The 22,934-nt window shown below is 34.9% G+C and overlaps 2 protein-coding genes across 2 annotated transcripts; both read right to left on the bottom strand.

The window, feature by feature from the left end:
* Nucleotides 1-1,190: 1,190 nt before the first annotated feature.
* LOC136802817 (lysophosphatidic acid receptor 6-like) lies at nucleotides 1,191-2,258 on the bottom strand. The gene has a single exon (XM_067059583.1). It carries the CDS (start codon nucleotides 2,178-2,180, stop codon nucleotides 1,191-1,193), a length of 990 nt encoding a protein of 329 aa, XP_066915684.1. The 5' UTR covers nucleotides 2,181-2,258.
* A 5,852-nt stretch (nucleotides 2,259-8,110) lies between these two features.
* LOC136802800 (ras-related and estrogen-regulated growth inhibitor-like) lies at nucleotides 8,111-14,897 on the bottom strand. Its single transcript, XM_067059561.1, has 3 exons — nucleotides 14,551-14,897; nucleotides 13,957-14,090; nucleotides 8,111-8,940 (listed from the first exon to the last, which is right to left on the bottom strand). Exons 1-3 carry the CDS (start codon nucleotides 14,618-14,620, stop codon nucleotides 8,539-8,541), a joined length of 606 nt encoding a protein of 201 aa, XP_066915662.1. The 5' UTR covers nucleotides 14,621-14,897; the 3' UTR covers nucleotides 8,111-8,538.
* Between the last annotated feature and the right edge of the window lie 8,037 nt (nucleotides 14,898-22,934).

The raw sequence follows: 22,934 nt of genomic DNA, 5'->3' as shown, positions 1-22,934 counted from the left end.
AGAGTGATGTGTTCATCTAGTAGCGAGTGTGATTTCACTTAGTTATTTACACCCCCTTCTCACAGACCCGGTATAAAACCCTGATATAAGACCCTGGGGATAAAAATAACGGGGTGAAACTTGATGGGGATTGATATTTCCATACCTTTTATGACTGGGGATGTAAATTCTTTTGTTTTCAAGTCAGAAAATTCAATGGGGATGGGGAAAATAGCACCATTATTTTGCAGTAGGGATTGATTTATTTGATTATTTTCAGTGAGGAAAAAAAATTGGAGGATAATTTTCCACCGGGGGCGATTTTTTGGCTCATTTTTCCAGTGAGAAAGTAGACTGGGAATCCAGTCGTTTATAACGTTTTTGTTGAAAGCGGGAAATTTTTATGTCGGGATATGGTTAAAATAAACGACTGGGCTAAGGTGGTTTCCGTAGCTTACGGGAGTTCCAGCAGGGCCCGCAGATTTCTGCGGGGTGAGAAAACATGAGAAATTTGTAATCTGTAGCGCGGAAGGGGGTTCGTCCGATAAAAATTTGCCGCCAATGTTAGGAGAATACACATTTCAATCATCATCGTAAACAAAACTTCCAAATTCAAGATGGATGAAGTGTGGAGAAAAGTTGCAGATATTTTTAAAATAAAAGGTATAAAGGACTACCAGAAAGAAGTTTTCTATCTTTTTCAACTCTTTCCAAAGTTACAAAAAAATTTTATTTGATAGCAAATTCTCTGAAAATAACATAGTTTATCACGTTTCTTTTGTCTTAATTTTTTCAAATAATTGTTATCACTATTAGCAACAAACAGATTTCTCCTTTTAATATGTTAAGTCAATGAAAACGCAAAATTGATTTTCTCTAAGCCAATAAAAACGCAAGACATTGTCTCTCTTCGCCAATCATATACAACAAAATATATAAACAAATAAAAATTTCCGCCAATGAGAATTTCTAAGTGAAAGAAAAAAAAAAAACCAAAACAAACCAACAAGACCCCCTGAAAATGTTATCCAAAAACATGAAAAAAGAGAATTTTTATGAAAAGTTTGTTGTGCACAGAATATTCTAGACGACTATATTATGCTCCTGTCAAGTTTTCTATTTCCTATTTTTTACTGAGTTAAGTCGTCTAGCATGCTAGACTAGTGAGAAAGGGGTCCCGTTGGATCTGCGAGAAGGGTGTTTATTTAGTCTCATCTTTTGAAAAATCTTTTGTGTCTTCTGACGGATGGCATCGTATAAATGTATATCAAAGGGTTAAAGCATGATCGATACAGTACAAAAACTGCTGCCAAACTTGAAGCCGTATACTGACCAACGGTTGGATTAAGTCCTGTCTCGATAAGTCGAATTTTCCACAGTAAGATTACAACAAAATAAGGTGTATAACAGAGACAAAGAAGACATAACATGAACACGGCTACACTACTTGTTTTCCTTGTATCTAGAACGGTTGATTTCCGAGTTAGTTTTTTATTCGGTTTCACAGTTGCGGTATTGTTGATATTGTTGTTACTAGTATCAGCGGAGCTTTGTTGCGTGATACGTCTCTTGATTTGTGACACGGTACACGAAATTCTCAAATGAGTATAAAAAGAAATGACGACTATGAGCGGTACAGAACCAGTCAGATATAAAACAGGTTGAAAGCCAACTTGGGAGAAACTAACAATGACCATTATTATGCTGAATAAGCATGTCCCTGAACATAACCCGTAATAAAGTGATGGTCTGTTTACGCACCAAGATTCATAAAAATATGGATAAAATATAGCTAGATAGCGGTCAATACTAATAATCAAAGTCATGACAGCTGATATCCATGAAATCGACTGTCCGGCAGATAACATTATGACGTAAAGTGGACATTCATAATGGCGGCTTGAAATGATCAACCCATAATGTGCAATGCACGTCGGGATGGATATGGATCCGTTAAGAAGGTCTACGATACAAGACGCCAGTATTAGAATATTTGTCGGTATACGTTTACGTATTTCTTTACGTGAGAAAACGTAGACTGATACGGTGTTTAGTAGAGTTGTTGGTATTACGGCGATTGATAAAAGTATAATCACTAGCGTGTTGACGATTGAACTATCTTGTGCAAAGTCATATTTAAATTCCACTGTCAAGCATCGGAGGTGTATCACTGTATTGTTTGAAGTCAAGTTTAAGTGCATTTTAACATGTCCACTGCCGATGTTTTACTAAAACTTTAGAAATTTGAAATCGAATGAACTCAGTTGAAAACACTCAGAACATTTTCAGAGCTCTATACATTCCCATGCAAAATATTTGTTTGAAATCTTTACCGTTTGAATTGGACAGCTCCTTTCAGACTTGAATTGTTGCAATTTATAGTATTTCATCCATATAACAAAAGAATTAATGTTTTAACATTTAAAAAGAGGGAAAGAACTACGTGTTTTGGGCTTCTTATTTCCAAATAGATCCAATATTGAATATTCTGATAATTCAAAAACCAATCAGAAGCACGGTATGATTATTTTGATTATACTTTGTTTAAATTTTTCATCGACGGATTTTCGATTTTGTAAGTTTGCATAAGAATAATTTTTGAAGACCTCCATATTTGAGTACGGGCGTGTTTTTCAGAGAAAAATAGAGATTTACTCTTAAGTACAACGTACGAAAATTTCAATTAGCAAAGAAAGAATATTTTCTCTTTTTTCCAAATAATAACTTTGTAACACACTGTGAAGCACATATATAATCTCCGAGTAGGTTTTGATTACTCCGCACAGATGACGTATATTCACGGCTCCGTTTGGGAATATGCCTATGATGGCGAACCACTTTTATGTTTTACATCCAGATTTGGGACTAATACACCTTTTTTTATAACAACATCCAAAATTTTTAAAAGCCTTCGGATGTTCTTAACTTTTCAAGTTTTAATGTTCTTAATATATTCTTATTTTGACCATTTTGTGAGCGTTTTCGACCTTTTTCCTAAGAAATAGGGTGTTTTTGAGCCCACAAAGCCTTAAAGTGTTCTTGACACTTGTTCTTAACATTTTGGCCATCGAAGCCTTATGTTCTTATATAGTTTGTTCTTATAAAAAAAAGTGTATGACATTAAATTTTTTGAGCGGTGATCGACTGAAGCAGAAACAATCGCACCAGAATCAAATGTCATTATGTCAATCATTAACAATAAAACCAAGCCGCTTTCACTTTCTTCTTTCAAACAAAAGGCAACGGGGTCTTGAATATTTCGGCTGAACAACCAGCTCAGATCATCACATTCAGCACGTGATTTTCGATTTTCGGCTCGGACATACCCGTCACCTCGCAAACCTAGTACCCCCCCCCCCGGGCCCTTACGAGGCAAAAAGTTTAAATTTTCCTATTTTTCCGACCTTTAGGGAGACTAATGAAATTTGATTTTCTGAGTTGTCAAGACTTAAAAGGGACTGTCAGGTTCCAAAAAGGCACCCGTAAGGGAGGCACATACCCGTACACTTCACTTGCCTAGTTGGATAAACGTATTTCTATGAAATCCTAGAAAATCAAATTAGAGAGCGGATGATTAAATGATAATCATCGAAACCGGGGTGCAACAAATCCAAAAAACTATTGAGTGGATCCCAAGAAAAGCTGGTAGCACACGGACGGACGAGCGGACGGGCTGGTGAACTATTGTTAGTTAATGTGAAGGATCTCTAGATAGGACCAAAAACTACTGATTTCAAATAGATAAAAGTTTATTTGTATCATCTTTTAAAAATGTAATCGCTACACTTATAATCACGCAATATACCAATTTCTAATAGCAACTAAAGTCTGTCTCCAAAAGTATGTGGAAACTTTGGTCTTTGGTTTTTGAACATTTTCTCAATGCCCACTTTTGCTATGTTAGAAAATCATCCACAGTTGGAAAGATATTTTCAAGGAGAAAATTGAAAACCGAAAAGAAATTTTTTTTTACTGTTTGGTTTTAAAAATCATGTCATGAGGCTATTTAGAAAATTGAAACCTTGCTGATTTCAAATCTGTGTTCAGATTTTTAGTTTCTTTCTTGGATAAAAAATTACAGCCTTTTGAAGTAGGCCAAAAATGACCAAACAGCAAAAAAGACCATCATCACAGTGCTGTAACTTTTTATCTAAGAAAGAAAAGAAAAATCTGAGCACAGATTTGATGTCATAATTTTTGAGCCGGTAGAAAAATTCTTCACTTTTTCATCTTCAGTAATTTTCTTTTTCAATTTTTCAAGAATTTTTTATCCTTTATATTATTCCCCTTGGAAATATCTTTCCAACGATGCATAGTATTATAGTATGATGAACGGGTGCCAAAAATACCAGAACACATACTTTTGAGACTGACTTTAGTAAAGAGAAGCATCCTATATAAAAAGTTAGAAAATAAACCTCAAAATTACCACTCGTTTACAAGTAAAAGAATATGAAAAGTTGTTCATTGCTAATGGATCATTCGATACGTTCTTCGCTCCATGATCTCAATTGGTGTGTGGCTGTCATGTCGATGTGGTAGGCAGGCAAAGCCAAATGGGGTCCATTTTTTGGTGGAGGGATTCTGGGATCATTGTAATTATGATCAGGGACATATGCAACAAGTACAAACTGACCTGCAGAATCAGGTTTTCCATTTGCCGTTTCTAATAGCAACCGTTCGGTACCACGTCCATTGTTCCCATTGTTGTTGTTGAGATCTACTGCAACCCGACCTTTGTGTTTACCACCTAAACAGTGCAAATTATCATGTTTGTCAAGTAATAAAAGATCTGGTTTGCCATTTTTGTTTAGAGCAGTTATTTCCTTTCGGGTAGCCTTGATTTTTTTTTCATTTTTTCTGTTATCACTTTGCAATTGCTTTAGGTCCTGCAGCTGCTTGTCGTTTAAATTTGATTTGTCTCCTGTTCCTAAAATCGATGATTTATCTGCTTGATGTTGTTTTTTTGTCTTCTCTGCCTGGTTCAAATCAGCAGTTAGCTGGTCAAATTTCGAATCAAATTGGTCCCTTTTCTGTATGATTTGATCGGAGTTTGAAACCAAATCGGATATTTCCTTATCCGGGATCTTATTAACCTTTTCTAACTGTTCCTTAACTGAATCTCGTGTTTTCTCATCCTTGATGTTGCCATCTTTTTTAATCTGTTCATCGTTGTACGAAGGGACCATTCTTTTCTGTGTTTGCTTGGCGACGTTCTTACCAGCGCGTCGACCACATTCTCCAGCAACTGACGTAACCAACTGAGCACCAGCATTTTGCAGAAGTTTAGCAGGATCCACTTTTCCTGTTTCAGCAATCTGGATTCCAGCATCTAAACTTGTGTTGGTCACAGTCTCTGTCGCAATTCGAATCACTGGCTTCGTGATTGCATCTTTTAGAGGTTCAATTTTAGATAAATTACTTGCTAAATGACCGGAGGCACCACCTATACCTCCAGTAATGATCCCCATTGCCATTGATTTGAGGGCGGTCTCGCCATTAACTTCCTCCCCTTTAACTTTTCTTCCAGTTTCTGATATTCCTCCTCCAACGATTCCACTAACAGCTCCACTGGCAACTCGGACTCCAAGCTTAACAGCACCTTTTGCTCCTTCTGTTATTGCTGACGAACCGACCCCAAATCCCCCCGATGCAGCACCAATTATGGTACCAACGGTAACATCAGTCGCATAATCTTTTGGTGTCATCCTTTCTCCTGAATGTTTTTTGGAAAGGGGGTTAATTACCATAGATGAACCACCACCGGCTAAGGCAGCTCCTCCAACAGCAACTGCTACTGCTAAAGCACCACCGCCAGTAGCAACAGTACAAAAACAAAGAAATAAACCTCCGGTAACTGCTGACACACCTCTTTTACAGCTGTTTCGCCTTCTGATTCTTGACATGTACAAGTACAGTTCTTTTTGTCTTGACACTTGTCTCGATTTTCGTATTTACGTTCGCAAACGTTTTCTTCACAGCTTTTGCACTTCCCCATACTTTTTAATTAATCTTGAAAAACAAAATTCATAATAAATGATAAATAAAAATGACATATCAATTTTCGTGTAAGTTCAACCGTAGATAAAATAAAACAAATTTCAGAACCAAAAATACTCGCAGTTCTAATGGATGTACATGATGTACAAGAAACATGAAACATGCAAGATGGTAGCGATGGTAGGCATGACAAAATTTTACTTAAAGGGATAATCCAATACTAGAACAAAAGACGCTAGCAAATAAACTTGTTTCATTTTATCCAACAAACTTAAAAACGATTCACGGAAAGTTTGTGCGGGGATTGCGAGAGAAATGAAGTTGAGATAGACTAGCACCAGAAGCTTCGAAGCTTTCAATATGGAAGCGAAATAATTTGATCAGTGAAATGTTTAAATTTTTTACCACTGATTAAATATGCTTTGCTCAAATATGTTAAATAATTGAAAAAAAATTGGGAAAATATAGCGCGGAAATTTGGTGTGTTAACCGTAAAAATTTTCACCCACCGAGATGATTATGAAAACAATAAAATTTCACCGGGTTTGATTTTGAGGTCTCAAAATCTCTATTGATCATTTTTTTACCCCACAAAACAACAAAACACGTAACTGTCTATTCCATAACATTTACCATAAAACACTTTATATGTTGTTTCTTGAATTCCATATTTGTACTCTAAACAGCAACATCGTGTGTTGCTGACATGACATACATGGTTTATGTTCTGCTTTTGTCCTGATTTGTTGACAATTCTAAACAAAGTGGTACATAAAGTACAGAATTTTCTGGGAATTTTATGTAGGTATTCCACAAGAGTTTATTCAAGAAAAGTTATGTTCTCCCATTAAAAAAAAATTGATGAAGCAAGTCGACCAACATTTTGCATGGATAGGTCTGGGTGGGGAAGGGGTACTTAGGCAAAATGGGTGCCGGGTATGTGCGAGCCATAAGTGCCCCTTTTCACACCCTCGAAAGTCTCTCGGGTATAAAAATAATTAAAAAGAAAATCGAGTCTCTGTAAGGGTCCAAAAATCACGAAATTCAACATTTCTTCTCTCAAAGGGTCCAAAATTTGGACAAAAATCGAGTAAAAATCGTTCAAAATTTAATAATTTTTAAAATGCGTTAGAAAATCCTCCGTCTACTTTTAGTCATTTTGCCATCATTTTTCATGCTAAAAACGGGAAAACTTTCGTTCTGACAGGATCCACTTTTCAAACTTCTCACTCATGTGACTTACAGATAGGTTTCAAATGACAAGGTATATGTTCTGTTTTTTTTTTGGGATTAGTATATCCGTACTTTACAAAAATTTATAAATTCTACACAGAGTACAGTACAAAAAGTTCAAAGGTCATTTTCTAGCAATTTCATGGAGGTCTGGCACAAAAGTTTTGCATTATGTAAGAAAAATCATTCCTATGAAGTAAATAAGGGAACAGACAAGCCGAGATGCGAGAAGCTTGATAAGACTGAGCCTGAAAAACGCCAGGGAATAAGAACAATTTAAGAACAAAGCTGAGCCTGTAATTGATGAATTTCAAGCTTTGGTATTTCAATCTTTTCCCCGAAATAAGAACACGATATGAAAAATCTAAGGCTCAAAGCACAAAGGGCCATAAAGCATGATAATCCGAGCCTCGACAAAAAATTTCTTTGGAGCATAAAAATACAAAGTAAACCAATAACATAAAATGTTGGTCATTGAATTTTCGGATAAAAATGTTTACGATAAACCATACATAATGTTATCTTTCTTTTCATGTTTCCACCAGGGATGTGGAAATTCAGTTTCTTTCACTTTCATGTTTTCATTGGGTCTGCAATCGACAGAAATCGTAGTTTGACCCGACGATCTAAATTAGCGTGACAGATTCTTTTTAAAAGTCGCCGGTCTCCACTTTTGCGCGAAAATGAGTGAAAACTTTTTTCAATCGTTTTTGCCTGCATAAAAGATTACGTCTTTAAAAAAGAGGTTCAACTTTTTTAAACCGTTACGTCAAATTTGCCCAATGGAATTGCTTCATTTTTCACCCGACCAATGACCATACAAAAACGTTAAAAAGTTCTCGCTCATTTCGCGCGAAAGTGGGGACCGGCCTTCAGGCATCATAGCGAGTCGAGTTTTATGGTATCAATTTCTTTTTTTTATAGCAACGCTATATCGTCATTATAAAAATGCTACTTACAAAAAGCTCTTAAAAACAGGTAAAATAACTAGCAGGTATAAAGTGAACCGTAAAATCGGAAGCTGTTATACTACTAATTAATGGTATGCGCGACCTTTAAAGAACATTAGGAGCGATGGCCCATTGGTTAAAGGCGTCGGCGTCTCAAACCAGGAATTTGCGGTTGAAATCCCCGCTCCCTCCAACATTCCGTTCAGTTCATAGGTAGCCGAGCCGGCTGGGCGTGGATCCCGTGAAAACAATGGAAAGACTGCCTAAAAGTCTTAGATTACTGGGTTATCCACGTAAATTATCAGCTCTAATTATAAGAATGCCAAATTATTAAAAACATTAGACCGCTTCACAACATTTTATTTCCCAAATCTTCTTAAATGGTAGAAGATCTCTTTTCGTACTTGTTCAACAACTTCCGAAAAACCATTGTTGGTGATTTTCCAGTAACCACAATTTTATCATTTTTGATTCGCCTGTCCATCATTTTACGTACCAACTTTATAAAAGCACGTTTCACAGGTTTATAATCTAAGAAAGAAGAGAGTTCAAAATGTGTAGCTCCATACTCTCTTGCCAGTAATTCACCTTCGTATCGAAGTACAGTTCTATATTGATTCAATTCAGCTTTGGTTGCTACTAGGAAAAGAATGACTTTCCTGTTGTTGATTTTTTCAACTTCTTCGAGAATTTCTTTAGCTTTTTGAAGACTTGATCGATCGACGATTGAATAAGTAACAATAACACCGTCAGCCCATGCTAAAGCAGCTTTCGAATACTGAAATAAAGTAGACGAAAACATTATAATATACAGATGATTCTGAATTGAGTAGGAACTTTTCGGTCGAGAGAAGCAAACTCAGTGAGAGTACCTAGGCAAGTGAAGAGTACGGGTATGTATCGCACTTAAGGGTGCCTTTTTGGGAACTTAAAGTCCATTACCCTTTCCAACCGAAATAACAGTTTTTCGACTTTCCATAACAACAGGAAATTTTTCGCCTAAAAATGAATTTCTATTAACATTACCATTCAGTCATTTTTCTATCAATATTTATGACCGTTTAAGACTTGTAAACGACGTCATTATTAATAGTCCACTGCAATTTCAGGTTTATTTCAAAATGTCATCATAGTGGGTGACAAGTTCTCAATGTTTCCAAAATTTCTCTTTGGTGAATTTAATAATAACTTAATAATAACTTTTGCAAATCATAAGAACTTTTCATTGACAAATCTTGAAGTTACAGTATATAGCAAAAGTGTGCATAAAATTAGAGCTAAAGAACAATTTGTATCAGAATGCTTATTTCAGATAGGCCACTACACTACTTTAATTGTCCATTTGAAAGATATTTGTGGTTACCCAGCTGGCACACAACGTTGTTCCAACGTTCATCTAACGTTATACGGACGTTGTGAACGTTAGATAAACGTTGAAACAACGTTGTGTGTCATCTGGGTACGGATCACCGACATCACTGATATCTCTGACATCCTGTTATTTCCACAATTTGTAGAAAGAGCGTGACAGTATTTTAGAAAATTTGATTAAATGTTAGTCCGATTAATCCCAACTGTTTGACGAATTAAAAAACGTCAAAGAAACCGCGAATTAAATAAAGAGTGTTAAAGAATGTACATGCATATACAAAGAGACTATGTAATGTATGAAATTAATCTGAAATTATGCAGCCATCTTGAATCTCACGCAATAAAGTTTATCATTGAATGAAAGAATTCTTGAAGTTTAAACGAGAAACCAAAATTCCTGATGATCTACAATTTTTCCGATCCAGATTTGCATGCCCGGGAGGGTACTACTTTAATGGGATAAACTTTCGCGGGGATTAAATTTCGCGGATTTCGCGGAAATGGGTGTCATCCACGAAAATCCGCGAAATTATATCCCAATGGAAATTTGGAAGGGTCTCATCCGCGAAATATTTCTAAACAAAACTCAAAATACATAAAATAAATACTATTTCGATGGCTACTTGCTTCAAAGGAGCGCAAATAAATGCGTATTTCAACAACCAACATGCATTATTTGACAGTAAAAGTCACAAAATCGTGAAAATATTGCCACCCAATAGTGCCACCCGCAAAATTAAGTCCCCGCGAAATTTTTGAATTTCGCCGATAGGCCCAACGCGAAATTTAATCCCCTTGAAAGTTCATCCCATTAAAGTAGGGCTGGCGGATGAGGAGTATGTGCGGATGGGACCTCCAAAAACCGACCCTTAGAGAGACTAATCTTTGCTGAAAAGGTTTAAAAAGACTTTTTTGAAAAATTTTCTTCGATTTTTGAAAAACTCCCTACCCTTCGAGAGAGACTGTTTCAAAAATAATTCCTAAAACTTGTGAATTTTCCAACCCTTAGAGTGACTGATTTAAATTTTTCAGATTTTTGCAACCCTTAGAGAGACTTTGAAGGGTGAAAACGACCCTTAACGACCCTTAAGTATCCCCCCCCCCGGGGTTTACATGCTATTTGCCAGTGTGTTGACTGAGCAAGTTACAATGCACATATTCAATAACAGATGGTGAAAGGAAGTTAGCGTGAATTTTTTCTACTGTCAACACATATTTTCTTTCAGTTGTTTTGGTTTGATGAGGTACTTGCTATGAGAAAATCGACAGTCGACAAATTTTTCATGACATTATCGTCAGAAGCCTGAACATTTATTGTCTTTATCATATTGACTTTAGACAGTCGACTTTCTACCGACATACCCATAAAAAGTGAGGATCTTAAAGAAAAACTATTGCAAAGATACTACATTTTGACCACGTTCACACGCTACGTTCCGTGTGAACGTCAAAATTAGAAATGTCAAAAAAGAAGACGTTACAAAGCAAAACAGTTCTGAACTGAGTATGAACACTTCCTATCAGTAACGAATACCACACTGGAGCGATACGAAACCGTAACGTCCGAACATGGTCTTAGAGACTTTAATCTTCATTGTTCATGACATTGGCACGCACAACAACTAGAGACAAAGGAATTCCTCAGCCAACGAAAGCGAGAAAAGTGACGAAATTTTTTCTCGACGAATTTTCTACTTATTGCCACCGCAGGAAGCCTAAAGCTTCCGAGGATGGCATTCATAGCTTCACTCGTGAGGGAAAGTTGGGAAAACATCTCATAATTTTGCGCGCGCGTTTCAGTATTTTAGTTCCGCTTAGCGGAACATTATCAATTAACGGTTATTTGATTTCCCGGAATGAAGAGCGATAAGCCGTGTTTACAGGATAGCTCTTTTTTAGCTTGCGCGGCGGACGTTTGTTTCTTCCTATCGTGTCGGAGCTTTCAAACAATGTCAATTGAATTATCTGGTATTTCTTCTATTGACTATGTTTCAAACGATCAGCCGATGGCTCTGGCTTTAGGTATAAGGTAATGTCAGCGATAAAAAGGAAAGTTGGTGGACCTGATGTGATGGTGGCAGACATCTTGAATTTCTCCCTGTTTCTTTAAATCTGTTTTATTCCAGTTATTAGCACAGTCCAGTAGTCCAATCGCACTACTTTTCTATAAACCCAACAATCCAGTGTGAGTTTGCTGAAAGGAAAACTAAACAATTTGAATCCTTTTTAGACATTGAGATTGATTTATATTTTCCAGCGAAACAGAACACAGACTGACAGAACAACAGTCTGACAGTTATTTATATAGTTTTTTCCATCATCGTTCTAACACTATTGATACAGAACAGCACACAGCTGAAAATTAAAAGAATTTTTGAAACTGAACTAAAGTATAAAACAAGGCGCCCTATAAAAGGGAAATTCCATAAAGGAAAGTTTGCATTTTGCAAAAATCTATATATACAGTAGTTGACACTCTCTAATTCAAATTTCAAGGGATTCTCATCGAATACCACAGCATATTGAATATTGAGAAAGTCTCCCAAATCCCTAAAGTAAATATTGAATTATAGAGTAACACGGGAAGAAGAAGGCGAAGCGAAGGTTGATTATTGCGATTGGTTTTTGAACGTCGAATCAGTACAATAACCGAAGATCTTGCTGAAAATTTATATAAGTTTTTTGGAAGAAATCTTTGATATTTGCAATATTTGAGGAGTCAAATTTTGAGTTTCTAATTTGAACGCAACAAATCGAACATTTGAATTTCAAAATATCTGGCATTTTTTTTGTTACTAGAAATCAAATAAGAGAGTGGTTTTTCAAAACCTTTAAAGTGACTTCAAATTTTTATCCAAAACGGGCTTATCAAATAGTAGAACGTCAAATTAGACAGTGTCAACTGTAATTACATTTTTTGCTTTTTGCTCCTAAAATAATTTGAAGATTTTTCACAGTATGGCAGAGGAAGACTTTGCGATTAATCTAGACACTGCATTGAATGTTGCACATTTCCGAAATTCAAGCAGGACAACTGGCAGTCGTACCTATTCTTGCGCTGTTGATTGCTTTCTTGAAATATGTTACCGCTTGCTTCTTCCAGAAATGAAAGCTAAAGTATCATATGAAAAATCAAGTGATTTTTTTAAGCTGCTTCAATTAAGTGGATCAATGGAAATTTCACTTGAAGATTACGATATGAAAAGTAATGCTTTTCGACTGCTGGATGAAATTAGGGAACCGGTATGGTCTAAGATTATTGAAAATTGTGGTACCTTTGTGAGAAGAAATAGCGACGCAGAGTTTCAAGAGATTTTTGGAAGTAATATTTTCAAAGAATTATCAGAAGAAGAGAGACATGTTTTTGAAACAAGTTTTGTAATTCAGGGTACTTGTAATAGTTGTGGTAGTGAGAAGGAACAAAGAGAAACGGGTAGCATTGTCAGTCTTCTTTCGCATTTTTTATATCCAGAGATTTTAGTTGATGCAAGTTTGTGGCCAAACTGTGTATCAAATTCTCTTAATCCAAGCTCAGAAATTAATTGTGATTCTTGCTCTGTCAACATACCAGCACAGATTCAAGTTGTCAATTTGCCTATTTTTCTTCTTATAGAACTCTGTACAACAGTATGTATAAACAATTGTAGATTTTTTGAGGAGATTATTGCCACCGCAGGAAGCCTAAAGCTTCCGAGGATGGCATTCATAGCTTCACGCATAAGGAAGTTGGGCAAACATCTCATAATTTTACGCGCGTTTTTCAGTATTTTAGTTCCGGTTAAATGGTGTACCGTAACATTCTTAGCTTGACTGTATTTCTATTGTTTTATCATCATTAAAAACACTTTTCCGGATTTTTTTTTGATCTGATTACCCATTTTCAAAGCTCTATATGTCTTTTTTTTATGACCTCAGGGAGTCAAATTAAGGGAAATTCCTTTTTTTGTTGGGAAATTCCCTATTTAAACCACAAGTAGTTATTAACCGCCTCTGACCAGGTCAAATTAGAAATTTTTATCCTTTCATAAACATGTCGTTTGACTATTACAGTAAAATGGCAGTTTAGTACAGTAGCGTTTAGTATGCTATGAACAAACCATAATATACCATTATTTTGGTAATAAAAGAGATGATAAAAATAAACAGATAAATAACTTTACCTTATCTCTATAAGAAGATATCTCCGAGATGGACACAAATTGCTAATATTTGTAGACTAAATTTTGCTTCAGATGAGATGCCATTCTAACAGAAGTAACGGCTATAAGTAACATTTCTTTCCAAATTCAACAATTTATTTGATCGTTCTTCTGCGGTGGCACTTTAATGAAAATTATGGCTAGTATAAGGGCCTGGGGCATTTATTTGAAGTACTACGGTATTCATCCATATATCAAATTCAAGAATGACTAAGAGCAAATACCTTTTTCTCCGAAGTGTCAAGTATTTGCAAAGAAACTTGTTGGTTAGCTATTTCTTCTTGATGTTGATAAGCCGTGTCCATGCCACTTGCGTAGTCACCGATAAATCTTCCCGTAAGATAGCGTACTACCAAAGCTGAAGGTAATGACATACGGTGTAATAAGTGAAAATAAATCAAGCAGGAGGGCTGACTTTTAAAGATTTGAGGACACATCACAGTGACGGCACAGAAAACTGAAAAATGTTTGATTTTTTGGGGGGTAGGGGGAGGTGTAGCGACATCACAAGGGCCAACCATGGTTTAATTCGAGTTGAGAAAGTTGAAAATTTTAGTTTAAATAAATAAAATTTTATTTGGACAAGTAGAATCATAAATTTTTTGAGGAGAGGCTTTGCTCCCCATTAGCTACGGCACGGTATCAATGCCATATTTGTGAGGCTGCTTTGGAATGTTTAACGGTATGAACGTCGTTAAATGTTAATCAAGAGGGTTACGGTTTATGCTAATATCTTTTCTAAACGTATATGTGATTACCCTGCAAAGACTGTTGAAAAATGAAGCAAAAAAAGATATTAACCAATTAAAATTGCTCACCAGTTTTTCCAGTCTGGTGTGCACCAAGGATGACAACACGAAAGTTATTCACAGAATCAATGACACCCATCTTGCCAGGCTCTTGTCAATTTCGGGTCTTAACCAGAAATTATTGTTCGATTTCGAGGGAGACAAGCTCTTTAGCCTTGGAAACCTTGGCCAATTTGGTCAAATTGATGTCTTAAGAAAATCTTGTGACTTTATGACCACGATAAAACCGACAAGCCCATTGTACCAAGATATTGAAATTTCGCTCACCATAGATTATGGTTATCTTTCAAAGACTGTACCAATCAAAATGACTCACCTGACTAGAACTGTCTATAATAATGATGATATGATTCTAGGAGAAGAGGCACCAGAACATATGGTATCATAATAGATCACGCTATTAACAAATGCAAAAAAAAACCGCATTTTAGATTAACGGAGTTCATAAAAATATTTGAGGAATTTTTCAACTACGACCACAAATTGGTAATTGATACATCTCACGATCGTTGTAAAAAATGCATTTTTGGATAAATAAGATTACTAAACTTGATGATTTGGTTTAGTTTTGTTCGATTTTCGGGGGCCGTACCTTGAGGTTATGAAGGAACAGCTGACGTCAAAATGTTGGAGTAGAAAATAAACGAACATGAGAAACATGAAAATATTATGAATTCCAGACTTAGATTCGAAAATCCGTCTGCTTTTCCCTTCTCATCGCTAACCTCAAGATAAGCGACCTGCCTTACGGGTACTCTTAGGTGCCAAATAAACAGGGGGGTTCGAATAAATTTGAGGTTGGAAATTTACAAAGTAAAGGTCGAAATGAATAAAATGTACTCTAAGAGCGTAAAAAGCTGAGAAAAACGTTGTTTGGGAGAATATTTCTTTAAGTAATGAAAATCCACCGTATAATTTCGATGTTTCTTCAAGAGGTTAATTATGAGACATTAATTTTTGTCCACAGAATCAGTATTTTTCTGATCAAGTGTCCTGGCCCTGGCGGGCTCACAACATTATGAATTCATGCATAGTTCACCCATAGATCTGTTGAATGTTAACCTGTGCTTAACCAAAATTAAGTCTATAAAGAAATTTTTCCAGGTTTGGTTCAATACATAACTTTCACCGTCATGAAATGAATCATTCGAATCACCTCTTCAAATTCGAATTTATTTATCCATAATGGCAGATTTCCCGCTAAGATTGCATTTAACCTTGTCAAAGACCTCTTTTCCAAAACATATGCACGTTTATTTCATTATAAGAAATGAATTTACCAACATAGCTTCACCCCCTGGCCACAAGGGGGATCTAACAGGTTCCACCACAACTGGTACCTAGAAATAGCTTTACGTCAGGGGCTACAAACTCAGCTAGGGGTCACCTACATTTATTCAAACTTAAAAGGAGGCTTAATTCTAAATTATTGTGTTAATTCGACCACACCAAATTTAAAATAGCTAAAATTTTCGCCAACACGATATCCAAGAATGGAAACAAACCTCGCATTTTTGTGAGTACTCAAAATGTGAAGAATTCCATGGACAGGTCATTTCTTTTAATCAACGTACTTCAACCATAATGATATCAATGACAACATGGTGCATGTTTCAGATTGGAAGAGAAATCGTTTTATCCTGGTGTTCATTTTTTGTTTGTTGCAGTAACCTCCATACTAGAAAAGAGAAGAAGGTGATGTGTGTTTATATGCGACCGACTTCCTGCCCTTCTTTTCTTGAGCAGAAAGCTAAGATGTAAGCTTAGGTACCGGGTGACCCACGAAAAAGTTCAGACGTTTCTCGACGTCTCGAGGCCGAACAAATGTCCCAAAGTGCTTGGAGTTTAGATATTTAGAAAGAAGATATCCTAACTTAAAATTTGAGCTATCAATTTTTAAATTTGACCAATTTGTTCTCTACTTATGAGCTTTTAAAGTCAAAATTCACTTTTCGGAAAGTGTAAAAAACACGTAAAAAAGGGGTATCAAATTTGGTATTTTTAGACGTTTTTGATATACAGTTTTTGAAAAAAATCTGAAAAATCTACAAAAGCGCCAATTTTTATAAAAACTAGTCTTGTTTTAAACAAAAATTACTTTTAAAGGTGTTTTATTAATTATTAATGTCATAAAACTCGTTAAAAAAGTCAATTTGTAAGTGATTTTCTAATTGATTGCATAAATTTAATACCTCTTTTTTACGTGTTTTTTACACTTCCGAAAAGTGAATTTTGACTTTAAAAGCTTATAACTAGAGAACAAGTTGGTCAAATTTAAAAAGTGATAGCTCGAATTTTAAGTTAGGATATCTACTTTCTAAATATCTAAACTCCAAGCACTTTGGGACATTTGTTCGGCCTCAAGATGTCGGGAAACGTCTGAACTTTTTCGTGGGTCACCCGGTATGGTTTTTAAAGCCCTTAAAGTTATGGTCTTTAGAAACACGTTGTTATGACCTTTTTGCCAACTGAAACAAACTTAATCTCCGGCTGGCATAAATTAGAGTCTTCACTTAAACTTAAAGCCCTTTTCGGATTACATGCCAAGATACGTTCCTCAGAAGACCAGTTACCCAGAATATAACTTCAAACAGTATTCTAAACATTCTTTTTCAGTTATTAGTTGTATAATAAGAAAATCGGGCAATCATAACCGACTATTTTATTTAATTCTAGAAAATTTATTATCACATATCATAAAGACACATGCAGTGAGATTTGCTGTGTTTCCTGAGACACGCAGATTTTATTTTTTCTGCAGCATTCAAAAAATCTGCTCTTACAGACAAATTATCAAAAAAATTTATGGCGCTCATCAGATGAATAGCGACGAAATATCACATATAATTGTAGCCTTGCGGAGTATGTAAGAAATATCTTTTTAGTGTGATAATAGAATACCATGTTATTTTTGGAGTATTATTTCGACCTAGCCATCTCTTTACTTTCTGTTTTTTCCTAGGTTCAAAATTTAGAACAATAATAAATTTCCATACTTCAATGGGAGTGATAGTGCTTTACCACTGACCAAAAGGTGGTAGGCTAGTAGTGGTTATTAACATACCTTGACTATCGGATTTAGGTTACTTTATTGCTTTTTTTATAAGAATTGTGTTTTTCCATTTCACCATATGGATGTTATTAACTTTTTTTAAGAAAACTCATCTTAAAATATTCTAGGCATTACTAGGTTAGGATACTTTAATAACTTCAAGCAATTATGGGAACTCTTGAGCCGTCTAAGCAGATAATTCGGCAATTTACAGGCAAAAAGGTCTCTAAAATGCAATTTTAGGTTCAATTGCCGAATTCTAATTTTTAACACATTCTTAACTTTCTGGCTAATTTTATCATGAATATTCTTATATCGTACATTATCATAAAAAAAATGTATCGAGTGTCTGATTGTAATTCGGTCCTGGATTAAATTCAAATACAGAGAAAAAGTTTCCACTATCTGACTATACCAGGAAATTCGTCCTCCATATGTTCGCAAACAAGAATGAAACGGAGACATCCTTCGTAAATTGTTATGACTTCTCACAGATACCCCTGTCGCTTCCATTTTCGAAGTAAAAAATTAAAGGATTTTCTTTAAAAAACTTCTTCTCTAAATGAATAAAGAAGGATTTCATAAAAAGTGGTTTTCTCGATGTGAACTCTGTTCTTATACCCGACATATGCTGTATTCATAACATTATACTATAGATTGATTCTGTGAAATCCGAAAGATTTAAGCCCTGTGAAAAATGATTTTTTTCTTACAAATTTGAACAAGATTTAGCTAATATTAAAAAAAATTTTTTGGCGGATTATAGTGCTGGTTAGTTGCAATTAATTTTGTTTGGAGAAGGAATCCGTCAGGATTATAAATAGCCAAATAAAATCTTATGTAATAGCAAAATAAATTTAAATTTTTTTTTTAATTTCAATGAGAAAATTTTTCCGGATTTCCCATATTTTTGGTGAACACTTCAATCCTGCGGGATTAGAAATTTGATTGGATAATAACTCTTGTTTGAATGGCGTACTTGATATTTATTGGTTTGTAAATCTAATTTGATTTAATCTTATTTATACAGTTCAATGTTATTTCGACTAATGGTAACTGAAAAGTTTGGATTTCAAAATTTGGCTGACTACACAATGGATTTTGCAAGGGGAGATCTGAACCTTTTCCTTTCCGGGTACAAATGCATTAGAAGTCACTGACTACTATTCCTCCTTGTTGGAAAATCACCCCCACTCCTTTGGAGCTTTAGCGTGAAAAAATTTATCCACTTGCACCAGGGTTGTTCAAGATAAGCTTACATTTCTGCCTACATAAAAAAGATAGTAAGAAAATTATTTAGATGATCTTTGATCCTTCCGACAAAAATTATTTAAGAATTCTCAATACGATTTGAACCGGTATCTTTAAAGTCTATACCATGGAAATTATCAGAAAATAAGTTTGATAGTCTTTTGATACTTATTTTTGATGAATAGGATAGAAAAGAATCAGAGCAATTTAATTCAGTTAAATGTTGGATGCAGGATAGATGTATAAAATGTTGATTGAATAAACTCGTTTTTTATAAGAACCGCTCTTCTTAATTTCTAGGGCACGACAACTGATTATACCTCTATTTGTAATAAAAAACTCAAAAAGATAAAATATGCGGTTACGTTCAGACCATAGTAGGCGTTCTATTACGTCCATCCTTCAAAGTCTGAATGTGGTCTATCTTACAAAAGAATTTCTTTCTAAAGATCAGACAGGCCAGACAGGCAAAAGTTTCATAACCACTATCGACTGAACAAGGATAGTGTTTTGGAAGGGTGCAACAAAGCTAAGCACGAACGTTTTTACGACCTGTCAAAAACGCAAAACATTTCTTTCTCGCTAATTCGAACTCGGTCGGGAAGTTTTATTTGTTCGAATTACAGAGAGATTCGAATTATGGAGAGTATTTTACGTAGACTTCTCTTTGACGGGAACTGAGAATTAGTTTGAAGTATAGAAACATTCGAATAATGAAGTTTTAAGAATTGGCGAGAGTGCACTGCAGTTGACGCTCTTATGCGATTTTCAAGGGAAATTGGATTTTGTTTATTGAATAGTTGGAAGTCTCTCTAATCCAAAACACACGAGGTAAATATCGAATTATCAGGCTATGGAAGAAAGGTTTAAAGTTCAGTTGGTATGAATAAGAATCAGTTAAAATATCGAAATCTGTCATATTTGTTTATTTAAAGAATTTTGAAATTCGATCGTAAAAATTTAGAAGACTTTTTACACCCTAGATATAAAATAAGACAGCGCGAGGCAGCGAAAACCCTAGCCCGGCTTGCACTTAAAGCTTTTTGATTGACTGAATGTCACGATTAAGTTGCCCGGTAATGTATGGTAGTTATCATCTTTGAGCTTTTTCTTACCAGTTTCTAGTTCTTTTTGGAAGGTAAAAAATGAAAGCAATGCTTCTCCTTTCAAAATAGCGTCAATTGCCCCTAGTCTACATCACTGAACTCAGCCTCATCATAGGCTTCTGCTCATCCTTTAGCGAAAAGGTTTCTTATAGGAAGTATCTCATAGAGGTCTGTGATTCAGACTAGCCTCGTCAAAGATTCTCAAAAATATTCACATCCAGAAGTAGACTACAGTCTACAAAACACCGAACTCGGCGATAGTAGAGCGTCGTTATTGGGGGTTTCTTTCCAAATGCTTTGACAGGGGCTTATATTTACCCCTGGCGATATCACTTAGTGCCTTGCGGGGGAGCTGTTTATTTTTCTGTGTTCGTTATGCAAGAAGTATATGTGTAAAGAAGTGTAATGTAGCAGGACCGGCGGAAGCGGAGAGACTGGGGATACTTCAACCTCCCCATTCTTAGCAAATGATAATTTTTTCTCAAATTCCTAGCAAATTTCATCTCATTTTGAGCCTTCAGCCTCCCCACTTTTACGGTAACTCCGCCGGGCCTTTAGTTTATCAAATTATGCCTTGTAATGTTAAATACAAACTTTATTAGGCTTGCAGATTGTAAGAGTACTTTCAGTTTCTTCAAAACAGAAGATATGGGAAAAGAGCTAAGGAGAGTACCTTTTCAAGTTGTTAAATATTTCATTGGCTTTGACACTAATACCATCTTTTTTTATTTCTTGATATAAACATTATATCGATTTTTAATATTTTCCTAGTAATAATATTATTCGAAATTGTTCTTTTTAGACGTTATGACGTTTTCGCCTTTTTTGTAAGCATAAATTATTTTTATAATTTAGAAAAAAATCAAATCGTGTGAAATTCTTAGGAAGATTCTGTATACTGATTTGACGATGGATGGAAATTTATATTTTGATTTGATGATCCAGCATCATGTAGCAAAATTATATATTACATGTTTTTTTTTTATAAGCAAGTGTCTGCCACTAAATCAGGCTCGCATTATGCTTAGCATTCTATTGTTCACAAACAATAGAGCCATTGTTTAGGTACCAAAAACTGAGCCTGCATATGCTTATAAACGTTATGCTATAAAAGAAAAAAACATGTATTGTTTTTACTAATATTTTCCAAATGAAAACATATTAGATTTTGACGAAACGGATATGAGTTAGGAGGGTCTGCTTATAAACAGAATGTTCCAATATTTAAAATTGATTCTCTCTGGTGGACAAAATAGTCAATGTCCAACAAAACGATAGATAGCAAGAGTTGAGAAGAAAAAAAATATGAAAAATGAACAACATTTTATAACAAAATTTAAACTTTTGGCCTAAATACAAATTTGATATAAATTGAGAGAAAATAAGGGAGAGAGTATGATAGCAACCTTTTTTGTGTTTTTTTTCTTGGATTCTTTTTGCTTTTAGACTCCTGCAGTTTTATTATTGCAGTCGACTTTTTCTTTTTTGGATCATATAATTTAATATTGTTCACACAATTTAAAACAAGGAGGAGATTAGCTCGAGTCTTTTAGTTACGACTTAATTTGTTTTCATTGGACAGATGTTTTTAGGTTGCTTATTTGGCCTATGATAACATACTGTATCACGAAATCTGCCCTAAACTCAAGCTCTTTTTCGACTCGGAAAAGGATGAAATAAAAATTGAATAGGAGTTAGGAGCAGGAAGATAATACAGTGAAGATGATAAGTGCAATAATCTCGGCGTGTTCATAATTTGACGACAGTTGGCCGTCGTATCTGACATCTACCAACAACGTACTAAAACGTTTCAAGGCGATAGATTTTGGAATTTTTCTCATAGATTTCAGATTTTGTCTACAGTAATTTGTTTGATAGATGAACCTAAATTGGTAAACCCCAGACTAGAAAATACTTTTTTCCCTAAAAAAGTCAACCTTAAAGGTAGAGGTATCACATGTACATGTTTATTTCATTGAAAGTTATAGTTTACTAACTAAAGCTGTGAAAGAGTTAAAATATGAGGATTTTCTTTTTAAAGTTTACGGAGATTTTTATCGTTTTTTTTTGGAATCGTTCCAAATTCCAGTAAACACTTTTGTTCAATTTGATACTTATTCAATACGCCTTTGCAATAAGAAACCAGCTTTCGCAACTTTTCAAAGAGCTCTTTTACGAGTTTCAAGACACATATGAGTTCTCGTCTCAAAATTTTGACTTCTTGTTCTATATTTTCAAGGGATATTGATGTCTCTTACTTTAAGATATTTTACAAAAGTATTAAAGTCTGTTTTCGGCTATCAAACCCAAAAAAAAACAGATTCTTTGTAGTTCTTATAGACATATTAGCGTGAGATTTTTAAACACGAATTATCAAGAAATTATATACAGATCGCTGTCAGCTAAGTACCATCCCACTGCAGTTATTGGAAGGAGAAATCAAACAGCATGTCAATTCATTTTCAATAGTTCAGAAGGACGACTTTAGACGGCTAGTTTTAATTATACTATTTACATGTTTCTTTATGGTTTGTAAGCAAATATGCATCATGGGTCCTTTATTAGCTTCCAAGATGCCTGATTAAATGTTATGTACTATATACAAAGGCAGGGATAGTTTGATACATCGCAATGTCAGGTATTTAACATACAGCGAATCATTTACGATCCGTCTAAGCCTAGAGACTGGAATTTGAAGATCTAGAGAGAAAATGATAAAAAGATTGGGAAGAAATCTCTTTTTATTTGGATTTTTTGATTGACTTTAAGTGCATCTGATTAAAGAATTTTTTAAATTTTTGTGTTGACAGTTTTGTCGAGATTTTATCATGTTTTTGGAATTTTTCAAAGACAAATATAGATTATAGATTCAGATATTATTGTTAAAGATCGTTTGCAGATGAATTGCGGAGATTCCACTAGCTAGAAATAACATTTAATCTCATAAATATAATAAAATTGCTTCATTTTCGTCTCAGAACAAT

Source organism: Clytia hemisphaerica, unplaced genomic scaffold (assembly GCF_902728285.1).
Source record: "Clytia hemisphaerica strain Z4C2 unplaced genomic scaffold, Clytia hemisphaerica genome assembly, whole genome shotgun sequence".
In the NCBI taxonomy this organism is placed as follows: Eukaryota; Metazoa; Cnidaria; class Hydrozoa; order Leptothecata; family Clytiidae; genus Clytia; species Clytia hemisphaerica.
The sequence above is the reverse complement of the archived record's forward strand: the minus strand, read 5'-3'. Positions and strand labels throughout refer to the sequence as shown.

Excerpts from the sequence above, each read along its gene's own strand:
- LOC136802817 (XM_067059583.1), bottom strand. The coding sequence starts at position 2,180 with ATGCACTTAAACTTGACTTCAAACAATACAGTGATACACCTCCGATGC.
- LOC136802800 (XM_067059561.1), bottom strand. The coding sequence starts at position 14,620 with ATGGGTGTCATTGATTCTGTGAATAACTTTCGTGTTGTCATCCTTGGT. Across the intron at positions 14,091-14,550 it reads ACACCAGACTGGAAAAACTG|CTTTGGTAGTACGCTATCTT; the intron begins GTGAGCAATTTT and ends CATTACCTTCAG. Across the intron at positions 8,941-13,956 it reads TTGACACTTCGGAGAAAAAG|TATTCGAAAGCTGCTTTAGC; the intron begins GTATTTGCTCTT and ends ACTTTATTTCAG.